The 23,984-nt window shown below is 37.8% G+C and overlaps 1 protein-coding gene across 1 annotated transcript in view; it reads right to left on the bottom strand.

The window, feature by feature from the left end:
- The window catches only part of PDZD8 (PDZ domain containing 8), a 44,486-nt gene extending 22,982 nt beyond the window's left edge, over positions 1 to 21,504 (bottom strand). Inside the window, exons 1-3 of the mRNA XM_026050494.1 lie at positions 20,650 to 21,504; positions 6,754 to 6,876; positions 4,977 to 5,079 (exon numbers count right to left, since the gene is read on the bottom strand). Coding sequence (XP_025906279.1) covers positions 4,977 to 5,079; positions 6,754 to 6,876; positions 20,650 to 21,497 — 1,074 coding nt within the window. The 5' untranslated portion in view covers positions 21,498 to 21,504. The remainder of the gene's footprint in view (positions 1 to 4,976; positions 5,080 to 6,753; positions 6,877 to 20,649) is intronic.
- Positions 21,505 to 23,984: the final 2,480 nt, after the last annotated feature.

The raw sequence follows: 23,984 nt of genomic DNA on the forward strand, positions 1-23,984 counted from the left end.
GTGTGTGTGTAGGAGCGGGCTCTACTTTCAACCACTGCACAAAAATCACAGAAAAAGCTTTCCGCAGCCTGCAGTCCAAATGTTTAAATGTTTAGCATGAGATAGAAAAAAATCCTGATGGCCTTCAAGTTTATTTGAAAGACGGATTACAGAATATTACGTAAGACACAAATCTCAGCACTATTCCCCATTGTATTTACAAATATTATCAAATTTTACAAGACCATGAATTTTCATAAAAAGTGACATTTTCAAAAAGCTTCTCCTGCTTTAATCCTCCTCCTTTCTTTTGATAGGATTAAGCTCTGAAATGGCAGACTGTTAAATAAGCACACTGAAATGCCAGCTGTGAGGCATTTAACTACTTGTATTTACAAATTAATGTTTTACAGTTGCTTCAAATTTTGACATTATAGTTCAATATCTTTAGGACATTCATTTCAGTAGGTGCTGATTTAATTTACATTTCTCATTTTACATAGCTATTGCATTAGAATACCTTTAAGTTTCCCTTAAACTCCAATAAAGGGGATTTACTTTTATGAAAGGCTGAGAAATATCCTTTTGCTTTTAAAGTGTTCCACACTAAGTTTATCTAGCTTACTGATAAATTTACCTGCAAAAACACATGTGGCAGTGTAACCTCCCAGGAAGAATGAAGATCATGACCTATATATGTGTGTGCACAGGTGACAYGAGCTCCCACATTCAGAATGCAATGGGGAGATGGGAGCCACTAGTCTTCCCCGACAATTATTCCAGTGTTGAGCACTGAATGTTCAGAATAAAGAGGGAAATTTGCAAGTGAAGTTCTTCAAGTGATGGGAACTTATCTTAATTATGAAATTATTTCTGTTACATTCTTCCATAGTATGTCTGTGGGCTTCTAAGACACCTAATGCAAATCGAAAGCTATATGTGCTACTGCGTGTAGTGTTTTAGATGAAAATATTTACTTTGGAAAACACGAAATGCAATTTTTGTACTTCTTAAGTTCGTATTTACAGAAGAGTAATACAAAATTATGAATATAAAACTGTAGCTGTTGATAGAGTAGCAGCTCAAATACAGTATTAGTTAAAAATAAGAATGTAAATATGTACCATAACTTCAATTCAATCTGTTTTAAAGTTAACTACTTCAAGATTAAGAGCAACTTTCTCTTGTGGTTTTCAACTTCTTTACAGAAGACAGACTAAAGAAAACTTGCCATGAATATGATTTATTTTCCACTACTAAACAATCTGTGTAAAGTTAGAAATAACTATTGCTCTGAGTTATTGGCATTTCATATTATAGATACTTCTGCATAATTTCTACCACCAATAATATCTAAATATCTGATGATGCACATGATTTGATGTTCTACAAAGAACATACAAGAGTGAAAAACCAAACAAATGGTTTGAAAATTTGGAATAAATAAACCCAGGAGACTGCCTAGCTATTATTTTCCATAACTGCAGCATTACTTACAAATTGTGATCCCACTCAGCAGTCCAAGACAACAACAGGAAAAAACACAGATGCCCACAGAGAACATTCAAGAGTGTGCATCCACATTGAGCTCCTTCTCCTACATTCATACAGCCAATAAAAAGCAGCGACTATTTGCAGTATATACCCACTTGCTGAGTGAGCAGAACATAGCAGTCCACTGACAACAGCTTCTACGAGCCGTGGAAGACTCATTTATTCATTGGAAGAATCAGTCCCTAGAGAAAGGGAATAGTTTCTGCTTTAACCTGCTGGTCATGTTCTGCAGTTGGTAGGAAACAGGATTCCTCATTTCTTGGCAACTATGTTCTCCATGCACTGCTTGCTGCACTGCTGGAGTCACAGACGAAAGTGTCACCCCTCTCCATCCTCTGAAAAGCAGCACATCTGTGCAGTGCAGTCAAGGCTGTCCAAGTTTAACACAGCCAGGAGTCCTCTCTAAAACACAACCCAAGAAAAACCCAACAGTTCTTCCAGGGTGTGGAAAGCAACTGCGGTTCATAACCATCACTGCAATGGACACAATCATGAAGAGTCATGATGCCACTTACACTTAACATCTATACATCTAATTACCTGCAGTGTAACAAAACACCTGTCTAGCAATCCAGTGCTGTCTAGCAGCTTAATTACTACCTCTTATTCACACATAATTAAGTTTTACATAGCATTGTAGCGATTAATGTTAATTCCAGCAGCATGTACTACTAATTAAGTTATTTAACAATGTTTACATACTTCACACAGGAATGTGCCAAATCATCTCTCTCTGAAGTCTTACTGCTGTTTCAAATTGATTTGATAAGCACTTACAGGCATAAAACACCTTTGTATTATAACATCCAGAGCATTATTGAAGTGTCTATGTTCAAATACACAATCTGTTTTTCAAATCCAATTGTAGCATCTACAAATATTCCACAAATAATGGAATCAGATCAAAACCTCACCAACACTCATTACAAAGTATTAAACCTGTCTAATCTCTTATCACTGCTGCTAACATAATAAAGGAATGAAAATGCCACAATATTAAGTACAGAAAGTTCTCGGAATTTTCCTCAGGAACACTGGGGAACGTAGTCCAAATCAGGTTAGGTATTTCAATGGCAATTGGCGCTTTTACAAATTAGATAGTTTTAAGCCAAAACATATGTACTTTCTAGCTCAGTTTAGTCTTTAAAAAAAAAAACAAATTTAGAAACTAACAATCTCAATCATTGCACACAATCAGCATTAAGTGAAGGATTTAGTATTAGTAAATATTAAATAATGTGATCAGCAGCCTTGTGATTAACATTGAATTACAGCTATTAATCATGGAAAAGATTAGTAAGACTAGTAAATTTTTGTCTGGAAATCACTATGTTTTTTTCTTTATAGTAATAATGATCTACTTAACATTCATACAATTACAGTTTCTCAGGAAAATAAGTTCAACATTATGGGTGAGTGTGCTATCAACACTCCCTATTTTGCCGAGGTGCTTGGTGCGGCTCTTGCCACTGAGCAACATCTCCTGATGTTTTATCAATTAACTTGCATATTTAACCCTTTTTCCCAAGGAAAGAAACTTCTGTGATTTCACCATATCTGTGGAATATAAATGGAGAAGTAAAGTAGTTCTCAGACCAAAGTTGCTGGTTCTCCCATTTCCTTATTCTACTATCTCAATATTCTTAAATGCAGATTCTTACAGTTAGGTCATTTGCTTGGTCACCCCAAATTCAAAGCTGTTGAGCACAACAAATTCATAACACTGATGGCACGTCCTCATTGTAGAGATTCAACAACTCAGGTCAAGTTGTCCCTGCTCTCTGGCAGTGTYTGGACAATTCTTAGTGAAGGGCTAGACACAAGACAGATAAAATGTCTGTACATTAAAGCCTGGATTTCCGAAAGCTTCAGACGTTTTGAAAATTTGCCATTACAGCCCAGGTATTCAGAGAGAAGATGGATTCTTGAGAGTCTCACCAAGTGCTYTGGTATAGTTTTAAATAGGAGTTATTCCTTTCCAACTGTCATTAGTTTAGTCCTGCTGCCACCTGCTGTCACAATCACAGTGTCACCACACTCTACTGAACGCTCACAGCCACATGAACATCAGCAACAGTGTCAGGAATGGGTAAAGAGGAGGTTGAAACAGATCCAACCGACTGGTCCTGAACTGTCAGAGGTTTCAGTGATGAAGTTTGGCTGTGGGAGTGAGTTTTAGGCAAGCTCTTCTCAAAAGCTTCTCACTGCACAGACTCCTTGCTSTCTCCCTTCCTGCCTCTGCCACACTGCTCTCAAAAACCTACTGCAACCAAGTGTTTGTTCTTGCTAAGAAAGGAAGAATGCATCTATACCATTCCTTCAAGTATTCCAACTGAGAGCACAGCACCTAGGACAAYAGGAACAGGCCACTGTTTTTGCAGCTCAGTCACAAAGTCTTTTAGGTAATTGGTCAAAAAGTTTTCAAAGCAATGCAAAAGGGATTTWAATTGCATAAACTGGAGAGGATGCTGCAATTCTGCATTGCTGTTACTCCATGGGAAGTGATCCTGATCTCTGAACAGAGCTCCAGCCTGTGTTCCACCATGCAGTAAATATAACAGAAAGTACAGGGCTTAAAGCTACGGACACTCAAAGCATATCGTAAAATTCAGAATGCAAAATAATTTTATTCCACTATTTTCTTTGCATAAAATGATTTTTTTAAAAAAGGTTGAGCAGAACTTTGCTGTGCTAGTCATCAGACTGAACTGAGCTTACGCTGAGCAAAAGTAATTTGTAATAAAACAGTATCACAACTGTGAAATTTAAAGGCTCTTCTTGTAGGGAGAAGAAAAAAGTCTCTCTCACACAAAAGGCAGAAACACAATTTGTAGGCTGTATGCTGCTAAATTGCACGTTGTCAAGTATGATAATTAGTAACAGATTAACTTACAATACCACTAACACTCCTACTTTCCATATTTGCAGACACGTATAAAAGTATCTTTCTTTAGCAGACCGGGTAAGTTTTGWATGCTCCAAAAATTTGGTCTATGGAAAATTCCCTCCACATTTCCTCAGAATGGAGAGGAGAGGGAAATAAATAAATGGGTTCCTCTGATCACACAGGTTTTCAACACTCATATCAACCTGGAAGGCATTGCCCAGTGAGAGAATCCTATTCACTATGCCTAAACATTCCTTTTTCTCCCCCAGTAACTGGACTATTAAATGTGTATTCTACACTATCAATTTTAATGCAGATGGACAGTTCATAATTTATATACTCAGACTGGTTTGCTTTCAAGCATAGTTGTGATAATTGAACATGCAGCTATATATACATCCAGGTCAATCTAACAGTTAAACTTCGTATTAAAAAGTAAACAAAAAAAGCATAACGGATTTTTGCTAAACTATCCACTAACTGTCCAAAAAAATACCTTTTTTTCTAGACAATGTACTAAGAACATGAGATGAACTGCAAAATGCCAAGATTTTACCGTTTTAATAGAACTCCTTGATTTTTCTTCCCAAACATTACTGCTCAGCTCCATTGTGCAGTGAACATTTGTTTCTCTTTCATAGGATCCAAATATAAGTAATCTGAAATAGAAAAAAAAAATAAGTTTTCTAATATCATTCCATATATCCTAAATATTTTCAACTCATCTTTCTTCATACCTCGTGTCCGTTGCTATATTCAAGGTATGCAAACACAAAAGCAAGTGCATGTGAGAATGCACAAGCACAGCGTTTCAAAAAGGAAAGGCACTGCCACCCTCTAGTGGGAGAACTCTATCCGCTGCCATTCCAATTTTCAGCCGGTTTAAGCATTCAACAAGCAGTTTAGTGTTTTCCCACCAAAGGAAGAATTTGTCTTTTCCTTTTTTTTTTAAGCAGCAAAAGACTTTCCCTCTCATAAGAGTTTTTCTGGTTTCAAGACAGTGTTACAGAAAGATCGGAGTCAAAATTCTACAGCTGTTAAGTGTCTATTTCACTGAGATCCTCCTAAACACTATTTTTTTCATTATATTCAGAGCAAACAAAAGTGTTTCTTCATGAATGACACCCCACTGCAAAAGGAGAGAAAGCTCTTCAGTTAAACAGCACTATGAAAACAAAAAAAAAAAAAAAACCAAACAACTCTAGGATACAGAACAGCACTAAAATTATACACAGTAGATCTTACAGTAGCTAAAGGTAGATACATGTTTTGGACTAAACTCTCAAACAAATGTCTTATCCTTTCCAGAAGAGCCATCAAGGGGATTTTTTTGTCTCTTAAGTTTTTTCTATATTTTTCTGACAAGGACCACTTCTAAGTTTTCATCCAAAGTATCTTATTTTGAAAGTCAAACAACACTTGAATTGATACAGAACAAAAGTTGGTAAAGAAAAACACATCAGCTTTTTCTGCTCATCTTGATGCTCTTAAATATTTAACTAAGCAACAGTACTTATGATCAAAAAGTGCCTATATGCACTTAAGGGGCAAATCTTAAACGTGCATGAGCGCTCATAATGCAATCTTAAAGCACATGTCCAGAGAATCCAACACGTATAAAAGGGTTGGATGAAGTCAGACATGAAGTTTAAAAGGTGTGAGAAACCAGCAATTGCACCCTCTGAGGCAGCTGACACGCACCTGTGACAGCTGAAAATGCTGCTCTAGTACGTGCAGCGAAGGCCAAGGAAAATATTGTGCAAGTGACCTCAATCAGCAGTACAAGCAAGGAGGAAAAAGCATTCAAAACTCACTGCAAACCAGAGCTTAGCTGACAAAGATCAGGGTGATCTGAAGGGATCAAAGACTGCAGCACAGTGAGGATAAGCCAAAACAAATCAAGGATTCAAAGAGTGCTGACGAAGAAAACTACCAAAAGCCCATAGAACTTTCCTTCAGCTTTAGAGAGGATAACTGGCTTTCCAACACACTCTTACAAAAGTCTCTTATTTTGTTAATTAACCTGGCTTACAGCATGTCACAATTGCATTACTAGGTACCTCATCGTGGACAGATTTTCATAATTTGGTGTGCTATATGCATACAAAATCCAAAAGAATGGCAAAACATGCAAACAGAGTCTTAGAAACTCACTGTAACTTTCATTTTTTTCAACTAAGTGTAGCATTTTTATTTAAAATTATGTATTTCTTGATTACAGCTTACAACACCAAAGTCACTATTACCTTCTTGAATGAGAGAAGAGGCTTGCAACTATAATTATTAAGAAAACACATGTAATCATAAACGAGCAGAAGACCACAAAAACATACCTTGTACATTCAATTAATGTGACTTTTAGTCGACCTTCTGCCAGTGGAAAGTCCTGTATACAGAGGTCTCGATCTTCATAGTCATCAGGTGATARTACTTGAAAGGGAAAAAATGGCTTAAATCTGAAAAAAAAAGAACAGATTTTAAACAATTCAAATATATAAACAGAAAATATGCACAGAAATTTAAGAAAAAGTTCAAATTTTATTCAAAAAGATTTTAAAAAGTGCCTTTTCTGAATATTTGTCAAAAGACACAAGCAGAAGCTAAATCTGCTCCGCGAATGAAGGAGACTGCAGAATATATAAACACAATGACTGTTTTATTGGTATRGATTATCTGAGTATTGTATTTACTAGTGAAGATGATTTGGAAATAAAAAACTATTTTAATTCTTCTCCTTGAGTCTTATTTTATGCAAGTGATCCATAAGAAACACAACTAATGTGCAGGATACTTMTGGTGAGATAATGCGTAGAGAAGATGCTAACATTACTGGCTCATTTTGATTTAGAATATGCCAACTTAAAAATACAGTGTTCATTTTTAAGATGTATTATTTCAGTGTGGGACACAGCCACGCTCTAAAGGAAGGAAGGAGCAGAGGAAGCTGCAGAGCTGCAATCACATGGTATGATAAAGACACACACAGTGTTCACAGAAAGGAGTAGAGCTAATTAKAATTAGCTGTAATTAGAAAATTATAGAATCTACATTAATATGTATATGAAATGATGGGGAAAACCTATGTCTTGTKTTCCGTTCTCTGGCACTAATAGTCTTCCAGTGATTATTTCTGCTTAAGAGACCTCCTAAGCACAGCAAATGAACAGCATTGCCTGCAGGATATATTTGCCATTTCATAAGAAAGAAGTCTTTCATAAACCCTGCTTGCTTAACCACCATTAGCATCTGCTTGTTACATCCAGAGATCACAGTATGTTCAGGAAAGAGTCACATGGATCCAAACCAAAGGATTTTGGAAATTCAAAAAAATAATCGAGTGCCCTTTAGCTGTCGACAGAGCCCTTCSGGAGGGCGCCTGGCGCTCTGCTTGGAGGGACTTGCGTTTTGCACCAGCATGGGGCATCAGCCTTCTCCACTTGGGACAAAGCCATGAGAAAGACCTTTCACTCTGTTCTCCTTCTCAATAGATACATCTTTGTCTTCTCTTTTACTGAAATCTGAAATTTACAGATTTTTTTTACCGAAATTCTGAAAAAGAATTGTTTTTTATTGGAATTTGGTCAAGTGAAAATATTCACTTTTACCTATTTTCCTCAATATTCATTTTAAAAGTCTATATATGAAATGATTAAATCACACTGGYTATGTTTTAGGCTTATGAGGGCATAAACAAAGCCAAAATAGCATTTATTTGTATACTACCCAGTTTGTTATTTTATTCATAGCCTCACTTTACTATTACTTTAATAATTCAAGAAATAGAGTRATTACATGACTGATAAAATAATGCTCAGGCACAAGCAACTTTATGCATAACTACTGCTTTGTGGCATTTCAGTTTTTCTTTTCCTTTTTTTTTTTTTAAAGGCAATTTACTGAGTTTGTACATTTCCAAAACTAAACATAAGCATCAAGCAAGCTCTGATTTTTCATCAAGAAACTTATTATTTCAAGGAGATTTTAATTATATACTAGCCAAGTGAAGAGCTGAGACTGCTTAAGTACAAGACAACCCAAATTTATTACGAGAAACAGACTGAAAAGACTATTTCCAACTGGGAACTGATGAATGAATACTAAGAAAGACTATTATGTTTTGTAACACAGTAATGTTTAGTTACCTGGGGGGTGCATTGCAAAACCACATATAGGCAACCTGTAATAAATGCATGTAGCAGGAGTCACAGGTTTTCCTACCTTTGTCTTCACAGCAGAGAAAACCTAAGAGCTACTTCATCTTCCCCAAACTGTCACCCATAACTAACAGCACTCACTCTTTTCAAGAAGATAAAGTGATTTATAAAGTTGGTTTCAAAAACATTTCAGCAAGAGTATCAAGGCACATTTGATATGCAAGTGGAACTATTTTTTCAACATGTTTAATATTRAAAGTAGGCTTTTGGCTAGGATGCCCAGCAGCATAATTTAGTGAAACAGAGATGAATTATACTCCCATACCCTACATGGGACCTTTAGTGATTTAGGGGGACCTTCATGTCCCCAAGTCTTCCTAAATAAAGAGATGAYGCTTTTCTATCTCAAGCTCATTATTAGAAGGTAAAATTTGTTTTATTAATTACTTTTTGTAAATAACCCTGAATTTAGGTAGTCACTTTCAGAGAGTAACAAAGCATACCGTTATATTTAGTCCATCTTTACCGAGTAAAAATCCAAGAAGTGTGTAGAATTCACCTCAATGACCAAAAGAGCRAGGAGAAAATAAATAAATAAATAAATAARCTGTACCCTGTAAGTGYGCTGTTCTTCAGGAAATTCTAAAAGAAACCTTAATAGGAAACTAAATATCTCCATTAATCTCAAATACTATCTATCTTCACAACAAYTGGGTGCTTGTCACAGTAGGTGGTCAAGGATATCTTAGGCAGTTTTGCTGAATTGCTCCTATGAATTCAAGGCCCTCAGCTGCAAACTCCAAGCAAAAAAAAACACATGGTTTCTATTTGGCTGTCCATACCTTTAACTACTAAATTCAGTATTTTTAGCTATCTACTCAACTTTAACCAGTCACCAAAGTTGCACGAATTGGTGGAGCTCAAGCAGTGGAACAGAACATAACAAATGCTCTGCAGTTTGTCCACTAACTGTATAAAAACCTTTTTTTCTTTCTCAGGTTATTCTTAAGAAATTACAATAATCTGGAGAAATTCTAGAGTAAACGTTAACAATGTAACAGTCGAGAAACACTACCGAAAGCCACTTACAAGAAGTACAACCTCTTACTAAGCATTCCCCAGTTGTTACCCTGGTCTCCRAGGCAAATTTCCACTGTATCTTTATTAGACCACTTTTAAGCAGAGCCTAATGCTGATAAATCCTTATTTAGCAAGGTCAAAAGGCAATATCTACATGCAGGTCCCAGATACTTGAGGAACAAAGCAGATTATACCAGCCCAATCTGCATATCCAAGAAAGATCCTTTTTGCTTACAAACCTGTTATGTGATACTAAGCAAATACCAGAAGATAGATTTTTAGGAAGAAAGAATTTTTTGAAGGATTACACTATTTTTTAAATCTTATTTGCCAAACCTTTGTAAACTCTTCATCTTTTCCAGACAGGCAAATCAGACATGCTATAGTTATTGGAAAACATACATTGTAGCTGCCCAACCCAAAATCTTGCTGGGATATCACACACTATCCAAAAAATAAATAAATAAAAAGAAAATAAAGCAAAATAAAAACAATAGCCTTAAAAAGCACTTTGGACTAGAAGCATATAATGCCTTGTTTTCCTTGAAGTTACCATTGCCATTTTATATTAGGAACTATGACAGATTACTAAAAGGTAATTGAGTTATTCAATTAATAAACTAGATTAAAAATTTTACTACCCACAGTCAGTATTTTGTCTTCATGATAAAAATTTCTACATATTGTCGATGCCCTGCTTCCCAGAGTTACTGCAGAGSCAATAGCACCAAACTCAGAGCATCTGAGTTTATCATCAGCATTTCACTCAAAGCTGCCTCTGAGATGAATGGAAAAAAAAAAAAAACACACCCTAATTTGGATGTTTTCAGATCCCTGAATAAACACCCACAAACTTTTCAGCTGATTGCAACATGACTATAATTCAATATTTTACCCTAAAAAAAAATATGACCCATATTACTATTAGTCAGCATTCACAACTGTAGGACTATTGCTTTGTGGGCCTTGCCCCCGCCTTCCCCCCACCCTCTCCATCAGAGGACAAGAGACTTTTACACCTTGGGTTAGCTTAAGCCATTTGGCTAAATGAACTGCTCCCACCAGCACCTTTTTGACTATAATGCTTTTGGTTGCATTGCATGACTATAATGCATTTTGATTTTTGGAAGAAAAACATCAAGCTATTTGGCCAAAGATATCCAAGGGTGTACATGTTTCTGTTCAATTCATCCATTGAGAATATCCAAAAAATCAGAGTGCAAAAATAATTGACAATGGRTGAAAAAGAGAAGGACAGACTTCAAAACTCTCAGTTGGCCATTTCCTATTTTMTCATCATAAGCAGAGAGATCTATAGCTTTCATTAGCTAGAAAGTGAGAACATGTTCCTATTAGAACTTCTAGGAAATTTTTAGATTACACTAACCACTTGCATTACAAAATTTCCAGAGCTATTCTTCCACCATAAACTAACATAAAATAATGTCACGCATAAGAATTTTCCATCAAGTTACAGATTTATGTTATGTAACACTAACTGAACATTTATACCATAATAAATAAGGTTAAAAAAAGACCCTAATTCTAAGAAACCTAATTCTAAGAAAAGCTTACTAGCTGAAAACATCAATATCTTTAAGCAYGCAGAATAATCTCATGCTAAGTCCTCAAATTTTATTTACCAGAGCCAAGAAGAATGAATCAACTAGTTCTAGCTTTACTCACATCAGTAAAAGTAATACAGTTTACAAATAGCCTAACCACATTACAGGGAGAGAGTGGGTGTATTTTCTAGGAAGTTTAAGGCAACATCCTAATCAATTCTAGCACTCCCTGTATTATGGGATTTTCTCCTACAGACATGCAGCATGCTCAGAGGCTTAAGGTCTCAGTCTACCATCAGTTCCTTTCTAATCAAGGCAGCTAAAAAAAGGCAGAGATTATTTTTTTTAGGCATTCAGAAACAATATGTGGAAAAACCCCTCTACCTTCAGCCAGCTAGRTAAGTTTTATACATGTTGCTAGCAAAATGCAGCAGTATATTTAAAACAATTTGTTCATACAGGAAACATATGTAAAAAAAAAGTTATCCTTCTGTACTGGGAGCAGCACATATTCAATGTATAAGTCTTCAGAGAAATAGCAAAGCCACAAAAAGCTGTTTCCGTTCCTGTGAAAAAGCTGYGTTTGTCTACTTCAACAGTATTCTCTCCCATCAGAAGGTCTCAATCTCTGACGGAATTATATCAAAGCAATCCTGGAGAGAGAGAGACGTACTAAGCTTAGTACATKACTCCTTCACAGAGCTGAAAATATTTTATCCTCTGCTCTAAACACTGGGCTACATCTACAGGAAAATTAATAGTAGCTTCTCAGGCAGCTTTTGGAGAATCCAAAAACCACTGTTCATCACTCCTGAACAAAGACAGTGCCAAACCAAAAGGGAAAACATTTTTATCTAATCTGAACTTCAGACATTACAGGTTTCACACATACTACAGAAATCTCTCCCCAATTTATATTTATCACTTTTGAGGACACAGAAGAAGRGGCAATTCACACCCTGAAGCCTTTCAAAACATTTGAGCCTACTCTCCAGACTAGGTCTAGCATTTTTCAAAGCTGAGAGGAGTGATGGATCACCTTAAAATATCATACTGTAAATCATACTGTAAATAGTAACAATGGAGGATCTGCCTCACGGGTATTCCAGCTACTAGGGTGCAATGGTGGGGAGGATGAAAAAGTTGTCACCATTTGTGAGGCATGGCATTTTATTAAAGGGCATGTGCTGTAAATATACAGGACTAAATAATGCAGAAACTCAGTGCAAACCAGGTGAAGGGCACCGCTGCTGACAACCAAACTCAGAGAAGGGGTGAAAGATGGATTAGTAGGAAGAACTTCCTGAACTTCCCAAAYGCTACAAAGTCACCAAGGGAAAGTTGCACAGTTGTAACTTGTGAATGCATTTAAAAACAGCAGCTGCTCAGGTTACTATAACAAGAATAATCAACCATAATCTTAATAATGATAAACACAATGAATTTAGGTATTCTTCTAATTTTTGCTCCTTTCAGAAAGATGGAAAAATGTGAGTTTTTTATAGCCCTGTTTTAAATCAATACTGCTGACTAACAGTGCTGCTCTCATCCCACCTCCGCTTATACTCCACTTGGCAACAGTATATTTATCTTTTAATTTTTTGTTTATTCTATAACATTGCCATAAGCTTTTTTTTTTTGAAGCAAGTATGCAGAGTTGCTCTGAAAAACAAACTCTTGTGAAGTTTTCAGAGCTATACCCCCCTTCCACTGTTTAGCTACTTCAGAATCATTAGCCAAGTCAGATCAATTACTGTAGTGATTTACACAATTCTATGAAGTCTTCTGCAATGTTGCCACAAGACCATGGTCTTCAATTTTTCCTATTTTAGTTCAGGCAATCAGGAATAACATCTTAATCCATTTACTATGCAAGTGACACTTAAATAAAAAGCTCTTATAGTTCTYCCTACACAATGGCTTGCATTTAAAATATTTCCGCAATTTCAGCAAGATAACAAAAGTTTTATAGTCTTTTAAAGCATGTTACATATGTGACATTGGGTACTTATCAGCATTAGTTTCCTTATTTCAGTGACACTGGCAATCAAAACATGATCTTGTGACAYTATAAAAACACAGATCCCAGTACTTGAATAAAAACAGATAATACTTCTATATATTTCCTCCAAAAACGGTGTTTTCATAACAATGCTCATAACACCAAAACATAAAGGAATGCTGTGCTAGCAGTGGTCTCTCTTAAATGTATAAATAATTATATGAAGCTTGCTCAATAAGCTAATTGCTCTCATCTATCAGTGAGAGTACTGGATCATTATTTTCTTTTTGACAAAGGCACAGTTTGATATTTCACAAAGGTCTTTGTACCATACAGGTAGGTATTATTTTCCCTCCATATTCATGTTAGATAAAGTTTACATTTAAACTTTTGATACAATTAGCACTCTTCTATTATTCTGAGAATGATATCAAGAATGATCCAATATTGAAATAGTTTTAAATCAAACAAGTGTGGAKGACAACAGACATACACCAGGTGAATTCAGGCAATTTCTGCAGGAATGTAGAATAAGTAGCTCTCCAGAGTAACCCTGCAGCAAGGAAGGACTAGCTACAAGGCTCAAACTGGCAGCTCCAGACTAAGATTCCCATTGATTCTACCTCCACACTGCTGTATCACTGACTCCTCAAACCCACTTTCCTCACCCAGGCTGCTTCAAGACCACAAGTCATTTATTAACAAAGGAGCTGAAATGTATTTATATGTATACATGAAATACTTTATATAAGACAATCTTATTGTTACTACATCAAAAAAGCTATTAATTTTTAMAAAACAAAACACCCTGTGCATCTACTCTGAAATCTTCAAGGCTTTCATCAGAAAATCAATGTCCAGATTTATGTGACAAGTAGGGAATATTAGAGTTCCAACACCTTCTCACAGAGGCTAATGGTCACTAAGCAGTTTAGGAAATTCAGAACAGTCAAACATCAGCATTTGGAAGTATCTACCTATCTCCAGCTATAGAGGTGGACTTGGATTCAAACCCAGATATTTATTAGACATCTGCAGTTACACAAGAGAGTAAATTCTAAGAGTCCTGCATTTACTTTGAATTAAGCTACCTTTCCAAAAGATAAAGATTACTATTATTTTGCACTTTTATTTAAAAGTATTGAAAGATAATTAAATGATACACAGAAGTCATTTTTCTAACCTCTGCAAAGTTTTTGTTCTCACCAAGCAACAAGATCAGCTTAAGCATTTGAGATCAGAGCTTAAGAGAACAGAAATCCAAGGAAAAAAAAAGTTTGAGGGTTTAGTTTTATTTTCTATATGTCAASTTGCTTACAGATCCATTTATCTAAATCCTTTATGAATAGAACTTATTTGTCCATGCATTATGAAGATAATCTTCCGAATACAAAACACATGTACAGACAGATCTGGTGATTCTAGTTATCACTGCTTTCCCAGTAACAGAAATCTCTCTACTGATTCCACTCAGGATATTAACTCTGGAACAATCTAAAGTATCATGCAAGTATCAACATTTGTTTACCATCAGTTTTCTCACAGTAGAAAAAGACTCATTACCTTTTCTCTTTCCAAACACTTTTAAGTTTTTTTACAGCTACAGTAGGCAAAGCCACAAGAAAACAAGTCTTTTTTCCCTATTTTTTCATACCAGCATAACAGCAAGAAAAAAATTCTAATTATGTGTCTTACAGATCAACTAGCAAGAAGCTGATGTTGAATACTATACAGTCTAGTAAAAGAAAAAAATCTTGTAAAGGTCTTGTAAAGAGTATCAATTTAAAATATATATTATTCATAAGAGACTAAGATTATGAGCATTTGTGACTTCAGAAATCAGATCCAAGAAACCTAGTATTGCTACAGCTGCTGCAAAATAAGTGGGTATGGATATATATATAAGACCTTCTATCTTATGAAATCATTGCTATTATAGGAAATAGTTCAAATCAATAGCTACTTATGTTATTTCTTGGCTTAAGTTTTGCCATAAGGAAGAAATTGCTATGCAACTCAGATGGCCTTCTGTAGCAGTAATTTAAGAGAAGCTTGCCTAATGGCTTTGCTCACATCACCATTTTCCCAGTAAACCTCATTATAGCATTTGTTTCAAAATAAAGCATTAAGCTGGTTAACATAACTAACAACACTGAAAATGATCTGTTTGTGTGATGATGCTTGTTGGAAAGGGCCTCTAGACATCCATCCAGAGGTAATCCCTAGCGAGATGGTGTCTGAAGAAAGAGAAATATTCCTGCCTGTGATAAAATGCATTAAAACAAAGCAAAATATGGTTTCTCAAAGATACTAATACACACAGAAAGCTATTGCCTATTTTTATTGTAATACACTGAGAAATCAAGCCCCCACTAAAACATACAGAAGTCACTGCTTGGGCAGCACCTAATCTGCTTAGATTCTAAATGGATGAACTTGTAAGACAGTAAAATAAAAAAAAAAAAAATCATATAGCTGCCTTCAGATTTTTAACATAGTTGCTGGAAAAATAACAGAGCAATGACATTTTGGAGGAAGATCTGCCTGCAAATTCTCCTCCCACCTCCTTTTACATGCACAGGAAGGGCTTTGTGTCTTCACTCTGGCAAAGCATATTCTGATTTTTAGAAAGCACATGAAAACAAAGCTGACTCTCAAACCTACACAAAGAGAAATCAGAATCAACTCAGAACAACAGAACTGCAGCTGTTAGGAATACACACGGAAACAGTGCTAGAAAACATAGCTTAATCATTGTATTTACATACTTGAAGTGATAGGAAAAAAAATAAAGAAAAAAAAAATCAAGGTTGCCACCAATTAGCCACTAAGTGCCAGGTCAATGAACAAGGTTAGTTCACTAGAGAACAGAGGTAAATATGTGACACCTGTGACAACACAGGCAAGTAAGAAGATACAAAAATAAAAAGAGTACTTGCTTGGTATCCATCAATACCAAGCACCTGGCAACAGTAGTAACTGCAGCTTAAGTGTTAAACACTTTATCCTGCCATTAAAAAGATACAGAGAGTTATAGCCAATATGAAAAAGTCTATGATAGTACTTTTGAAGAACTGTTTTGAGATTATGCAATGAGAAAAACAAAGGTTGGATTCCAGCTGCTAAACAAACTCTCTGCTGTTAACTAGTATCTACCATCACAATCTAGTAAAAGAAACCTACATGAAAAATAAAGGGTCAGACCAGTTTGCATGAATGGAAAAGGCTGATCCAAGCTGGTTCCCAAGAGCAACACGTCCTGGGACATGCAGACACAGCAGTTGCAGGGCAGAACACCAGGAGTAGCARCACAAACAAGCAACACAGAGGTCAGCTCTTTCCAGACCTGTTCTAAAGCTTCAGTCACTGGCCAACTCATTGTAGAACGAGGAAAAAAAAAGGGTGTAATTTTTAAAAGTTAAGCTAGGTCGAAATAGAATCACACAGTGCATACAGCTGGTGCAATAAAGACTGGAGGGTATCATTTACTTAACTGAGGCTGGGGTTAGGTTAAAAACAACAAAAAAGGGCACAATATCAACTCACAACTACCTAATTTCTCAAGAGTGCATCAAAGCTCATGCATATCTGAGCACATTACGTGGATTCGACTTTTTCCACACCTGAACAAGAAATTTCTTCTCTTTGGCAGACCACAGGATTTTYACAAGACTTTTGTGTGTTTGTTTCTATTACAAAGCAGTATAAATAGTAAAATAGGTTAAAATTAGCAATAAAACATTAGTAGAACTAACTACTAGTAGTAACTAGTTACTACAAAAGTGTTGARACAGCAAATTTTAAAACAAAGACAAATAAATCCTGCATCAACAATAACTAATATTTAACTTAGATTCATTCTATTTCACCAGYAACTTCTCTTCCATGTACTTAGCTGCTCTTCCACTGGCTAGCAATTGCATCTAAATAGATGTTTTGTCAGATATAAGTGCTTTTCTTTAAGAGCCTAAAAAAAGAGATTACATGTTATTACACTAAACACAAACTACTAATTTATTTAGACATTAACAAAGCACACCCTCTCTTTCTTTTCCATTATTACATGACTGTTCACATGGAGAAATCTGTGCATAATACACWAGACTAATTTTAAAATGCACTTTTTCTATGTTGCCTTCCCTCAGACACTTGCAGTGCATCAAGAATGCAAGGTGCCTTCTTCCACTTTGAAGCTACAGTTCTGCAAGTTGCACAAAGTCACTCTTAGCAATGAATTACAGAGATGATGATATATGGTCTTACTAATCATTGTTTTATTGCATATAATTTTGTTCATGTCTGGGAAAAGTACAAAAGCATGTGTGTAATTAYTTGTCTGCAGAGACAGACAGTACCTGCATGAAGACACAACATGATTTCTTTATGCAGTTTTTTACAAACAAAAATATGGGGAAAAGCTCTTGTTTTACACAAACTTAAGTTACAAAATGATGAGGATTGACTATTGACAGTTCTCTTCTGCCATTCACTATTAAGTAACAATCCTCCAAGAGTTATCAAATTACAAAAGAAAGAAAAWCGCATATTTTTATTTTTAATGATACCTTGGCACCTTGAAACAAGATAAAACTTCTTTGTGGACTCCAAACAGGAAACCATCAGGATAAGAAAGATCTCTTTTGAGCAAGTTTAAAGGGGAACTCGTTGCACTGCAAGTGCTTTTGTTTCCAAGCAATAATGACCACTATTCAGAGGGTTATTTACAAAGTTACTTGAGCAAGTGCGGAGAGACATCAGAAGAGTCTTGAATGACACAAGGAAGCAAACACTTGTACACTTAAACAAACACAGGACATAATAAAAATGGGGAGTAGATAAGCTCATTCACTGTGGATGGGAAACTTAAATTGCATGTAAAGTATAAAGGTTATTAAGAGAYTGTAAAACTTGCCCAGCTTCCTCCTGTACATTCTTTGCTAAAGAATGTATCAGCATAGCCTCAAATATCATCATCTCAAGACTATGATTCTTAACAAAACAAGTTGTGTATCTTAAGCATGAGCTGAATTTTCCAAAGCAGTTCTTCACGCTGTATATACCACACTGTCTYAATTCTCAACTGTGCTATAACACAGATGTGTGTTGTTATTACTAGGCTCTAAYGAAGCTTCACTGTGCAACAATCTATAAAAATTCTTTGAGACCCACTAGTCTAGATTATGTATTTTCAGTCTGTGCTCCACAAATTCTTGGGCAGCTGTGGACAGCTAAAGGATTCAAAAGTGATAACTAAGAAACATAAGTTTAAAAAATTTTATATAAGGCTATTTCTTATATACATATATACAAGAGTTAAAGGCAGAGTTCAGAATAGTTAGGTCACCAGTGACTCAATTCTCCSTCCTCAGAATAATTTCATTTATGTGCATCAAGTTTAGTCTCCTGCCCTCTCTTGTACCAACACAGGGAGGTCAAAATTACAGGCTCAGAATACAGCATAAAACTTAACGTTTAAAAAGTAACATATACAAGTCTGGACAACTTTGGACACTTGCCACACTGAACAATAAACCTACTATCTAGTATGAAAAACAGCTAAGACACTATAATTTTCTTTCAAGCATTCCYAAGTTCTCAACTCCCCATAACTTACAGAGAACTTAATAAAAAAGTTAATTCTTCTTAGTTCTAGAATTGATTTATGCTTCTCRTGTTGTTCTTAATATTTTCTACTCGTTTCTGTCCCGAACACTTCTTGCCTTTTTTACCTTCCTTCTGGCTTCTTGTCTCTAAGTCTCTTTAACATGTCCACAGCTCACACCTGGCTAATTTGTTCTTTTTGGTGCAAAAACAGCTTGAGAAATATATGGAACATCCACTGGCTCTACCCTACTGTCCAGGAGCATCTCTCCAARGAACACTGACGGCATCTTCCTTCTCTGCCTGAAGGGGATGAGGATTCAGCGCTGCTYAAACAGGCATGCTAAAGACCCAGGAGTGTAAACAACATTTGGCCTACTCGACCTTTTAGATTTACTGAAAATATTCATTCTGACACTATTATGGTGCTACACCAACCTACCCTTTATGCTCTTTTACTCAGCTTCTAGTTTTGTACTCTTTGCAAAAGCATGAAAAAAATAGAAGCAAACTCCCTCCTGACAGCCTCCCTGCTGCCCAGAGCCTTCTGGGGGGCAGTTCAGAACCTCAAGATCTGGAGTGACCATCACATTGCTTTAAGAAGCTACTAAGGGCCCGTTTCAGCCTTTCCAAATGTTGGATACTTTTCACATTCACTTTCAGGCAATCTCATACAAATTAGATTGCTGAAGTACAGGATGAAAAGACTTTAATGAACATGTTGTTGCAAAGCCAATTATCCTTCAAAATCGAAATCAGCATCTTCAGTTACTCATTTCTGGGTAAGTTTAGGGAGAAGACATTGCAGCAAAATGTGGCAAACAAAAAAGAAATCCTTACTTAACRCACACTAATACAAACTACAAAGAATGAACAAGATAGAAAAGGAACAAGGTACCTTAAGGRTAGCAAAACACAAGAAAGAAATGCAAGAAAGTACAGAGAGAGGACATCCAATATATTTATCAAAAATCAGGATAGAATCACATAAGGATGATGCCACTTCGGATACAGATTTATCAGAGTATTGCATTATATGTAATACTTACAGTGCAATTTATATGGAAGCCTGTATGAATACAAAAGTTGTGCTACCTTACTTTAATAAAGGAAAATGTCTAAAAAAAAAAAAAAAAGAAAAAAGAGTAAAAGGAATATCAATGGCAATACCGCTCTTATCAACTTACAGATTTCCCAAAAGCTTTTTTWAAAAAAAAGCTCATCACACCGGAAAGGTAGAAGACAACATCTATCATAAGAGTCAAAAATGCTTTCTAGAAAGACTGTTCATTCCTGCCTCACATCAACTAGCAGAAGTAGAGCTTCTGTAGATGAGAAGAGCTACCTTAGACAAAACTTGTGGCTTTGGCTTATTCTTATCAGTGGCAGTGATTTGGAAAGTGATACCCCAAGCCCACATGGTGTCCCACACAGCAGGCCATGCTCCTTCCTTTTCCAAAGGAATATTATGCTCTTGTTGCTGGATACCTGACAGGCCCCTGAAATTTCTGATACCTACTATTTCCACCAGGTATATGTAATACAGGGACATGTAATTTAAGGCACTCAACTCCACTATGCATCAGTTTCTTCATCTAATACAAATGGAAAGCCACACTTACTTTCAGGGAAATAATATCTGGTATCTGCTTTTGATATCAGATGAGTAATATACAAATAATTCTATTATACACCTGTAAATATACCAGTAGAAATCTTTTTTTTTTTTTTTTTTTTATCTACTAGCAACATGCTTTTTCTCTCTTAAGAACGTGACAGCAATTTTCCTTCATCCCAAAGTAACACTATGGGGGCAATGTCACTTACCTGATTTTATAATTGGGTAGGGTGTGTTTGCGCTTAATTACTTTCTTGAACTGGTTCACAATGATGGAAGTGAGCTGAGGCATGGGCCTCCCTTCAAACTGGGACTTCACTTCGAAGACTATCACCGGGTCATCCATAAAAGAGAAGGACCAGTGGGTGAAGGGCAGGCGTGTGAAGACCAGCTTCAGCTTGCCCATCACCCGGGAGATCTTGACGAAGAGGTAGGCTGACTTGCCGAAGACCAGGTCAGCATCGATGGCCAAGTGGAAGCCCCCGTTGTACTCCAGGTCAACTTCGAAGGCCAGCTCYTCGGGGCAGCCCTCTTCGTTGCAGACCACAGGCCGAATGAGCTTGACAGTTTTGAAGACGGGCAGGACATCGCCTAGACAGACGTCCCGGAGGCTGAGCCCCTCCAGCATCTTCCCCGTCATCTTGGTCTGCAGCAGCTCCTCGAACTCCACCTTGATCTTCTTGGTGACCCAGTTCCTGACCAAGGCCGTGTCCCTGAGCTCCCTGAAGAGGAAGAGGAAGATGGCATTGAGGAAGTGGCAGGTCTCCTCGGGGGACGAGGGGGCCGCAGGGGGCTCCTGCGGTTTGGCGCCAGGCTCCGCCGGGGCGGCCGCGGCCGGGGACGGCTCCGAGGGTGCCGGGCCGCCCGCCGCCTCGGGGCCCTGCAGGTAGTTCCGGAGGCTGCAGTCGGAGGCGACGCGCGAGTAGACGAGGCCGCCGGCGGCTCGGGCCGCGCCGGGCGGCTCCGGCTTCTTCCTGTAGAGCAGCAGGAGCTGGAGCAGGAGCGTGAGGAAGGAGCCGACGAGCGCCGAGAGCAGGATCACATAGACCAGCAGCATCCTGGCCGCGCCACCTCGCCGGGGGCCGCGGCCGGAGGCGGGCGCTGCGCCGCGGTGGCCGCTTAACGGTGGCGGTTTAACGGCTGCGCCCTCCGCGCCCCCGACCGTTAACGGCTGCGCCCCCCCTCGCCGCTCCCCGCGCGCCGCCGCCGCCGCCGCCTCATCCGGGTCCCCGCCCGCCCTCTCCGCGGCGGCGGCGAGGGCGGGGCGGCGGCGCGGCCCAACCAACCGCCGCGCCGCCTTCGCCTTCGCCCGCCCCCCATTGGCCGGAACGTGGAACCTCCGCCGTGCGTGTCACGGCGCTCAGCGGTGGCGTCACAGCGGGGCGGGGCGGCGCCTGCGCGGAGGGGCGGGGCGGGCGGGAATGCTCGTGAGGGGGGTCGCGTCACGCTCCCGCTCCCGGTCCTGGTCCCTGTCCGTGTCGCCGCCCGCAGGCGCCTCCCGCCTTTTCCCCGCGCCCCTGCTTGGCCGGGCACCGCACGTGCGAGCCCCTCTGTGGGCCTCGTGCTCACCGCCCCAGTCACTGCCAAACACAGAGATTGACATTTAATAAAAATACACGGAACTTAAGAGCGAGCTCATGAGTGTCGTCTGTCACAGTCATGCAGGAGGTGGCCTGTGTCGCCACAGGGGCTTCAACTCCCTACAGACTGATTGAGCTTCTTGGAAATTAGGTAGATTTTGTTTTCTAACTAAAATTGGCCACGGAGCAGGTTCAAGGCAAGACTTGAAGTGTTGGAAGTTCCACGGTTTCATCAAAGCCTTTTTCATGTTGATTAGGGATGTTTTTAGTGGATTTTGAACGTATTACATAGGATGACATTTTAAGAAGCTCTGCTATTATTTGACTATCTGCCATTGCTTAAAATACATTTTTGAGTAAATGAAGGGAAAAGAAAAAAACTTCAAAAATCTTCCTTGGCTTCATGTTGGTGGGAGAGTAGAGAGAGGCAACAGACACATCCCACACAGGAGGCAGGGCCGGTGGCATCCGCTAAAGACTTCTCGTTACAGAAAGAATGGACATTTATTAACATTGCTTCAAAAATCATTGAACAAGAGGGACAGAAAGGAAAAACATGCACAGCATTCCGGACAGGGCTCGTGGGAGTTGGAAGAACACGCGTTTGGGGTCCTCAGACTAATAGTTCTAAGCATTTTGATAGACTAACAGACGACTCAGTATATTCGATGTTTTTTACAGAACTAGCATATAAAGTAATCATATTTTTACTTGAAAAAATAAACATACTTCAAGGAAGTGTATTGGCCTGCTCCAGCAAGCTCATTTATAGGTCAAATCAAAGCTGTAACTTGCTGGCGTTTCTAACACTACTGACATTTGCACATTGTTTTTCCAGGTGCTTCCCTGTGTCATGGGAAGGGTTTTCTTTTGATCTTGAAGTAGAAGTTCTGTAAATCCTGACAGACACCACTTATAAGATAAAAGTGACTTGATGCTGTTTTTTTAAACTTTTTTTTAATTCAATCATCTAGCTTAAAGTATGATACTATTATATAATGTTATATTTTAACAGAATATCCAAGCTGCTCCCCACCTTTTTTTTTTTTTCCCTAACTCCATAAGTTCTTAAAAACAGCAGACAAGGAAAGAAAAAAAAATGCAAAATTCAAACATCAGGAGAATAAAAGTCCTCTTCCCTATTGCTCTGCATAAGGTGTGTGGGACAGGATGATTGAAAGCTGTTAATGATGCAGAGCCACASTTTGAAATTCGAGATTCAGAGTATGAATTTTTTATAGGTCTTGTGATCGAAAGTTGAAGTGCCKGAGTGTTTAACAGGGCATTTCTGTAGAAATACCAGAGAGGCCATTAGTACAAAATGTGAAGTGCTCTGTCACAGGCCTTTAGCATGTCTAAAACAGGCGTATGCAGTAAGAATGAAAAGGTTATGGGTCTGTAACTAACTTTTCATATACAGAATAATATACTCAGAAAGCCAATAGAAGCCTTGGTGTTGGGTCAGGAAGAACTCGAGTGAAAAAACGAAGTTATGTTGYAGGTTTCTGAACCTATTCTTCTGCTAAACCAGCAGAACAGGAAATTTGAAACATTTTGTGGACCACATGACAGTTTAAAAGCCTCTACAGTGTTCAGCTGAGTAATCAACTTTCCCCTGTCCGAGGAATGTTTTCATTATTCTTAATGGTAAATTATAAAGCAAGAGGCAGGTGTGTTTGAGTAATTTCAGTGAAAATGAAAACRAAAAGGGAAATAGCAGCAAATATGCTAACATGAGGATCCATAGGAAATATTTAAAACACATTAAAATAGGTTAAAATAGGTAAGGATGGAAAAGATTTTTTGATTTATCAAGTAAAGGAGAAAAAAACGTGAATCTTCATGCAATCTAAAAAAAGGACTTCTAAGAACTAATTATGTTTCAAATTCAATTTACTAGATGTTGTTTACAGTTTCTGAAAGTCTGAGTAAATAGAAAGCAATATTCAATCTGACCAATTTCC

Source organism: Nothoprocta perdicaria, unplaced genomic scaffold (genome assembly GCF_003342845.1).
Source record: "Nothoprocta perdicaria isolate Ctin4 unplaced genomic scaffold, notPer1 scaffold_7, whole genome shotgun sequence".
Taxonomy (NCBI): Eukaryota; Metazoa; Chordata; class Aves; order Tinamiformes; family Tinamidae; genus Nothoprocta; species Nothoprocta perdicaria.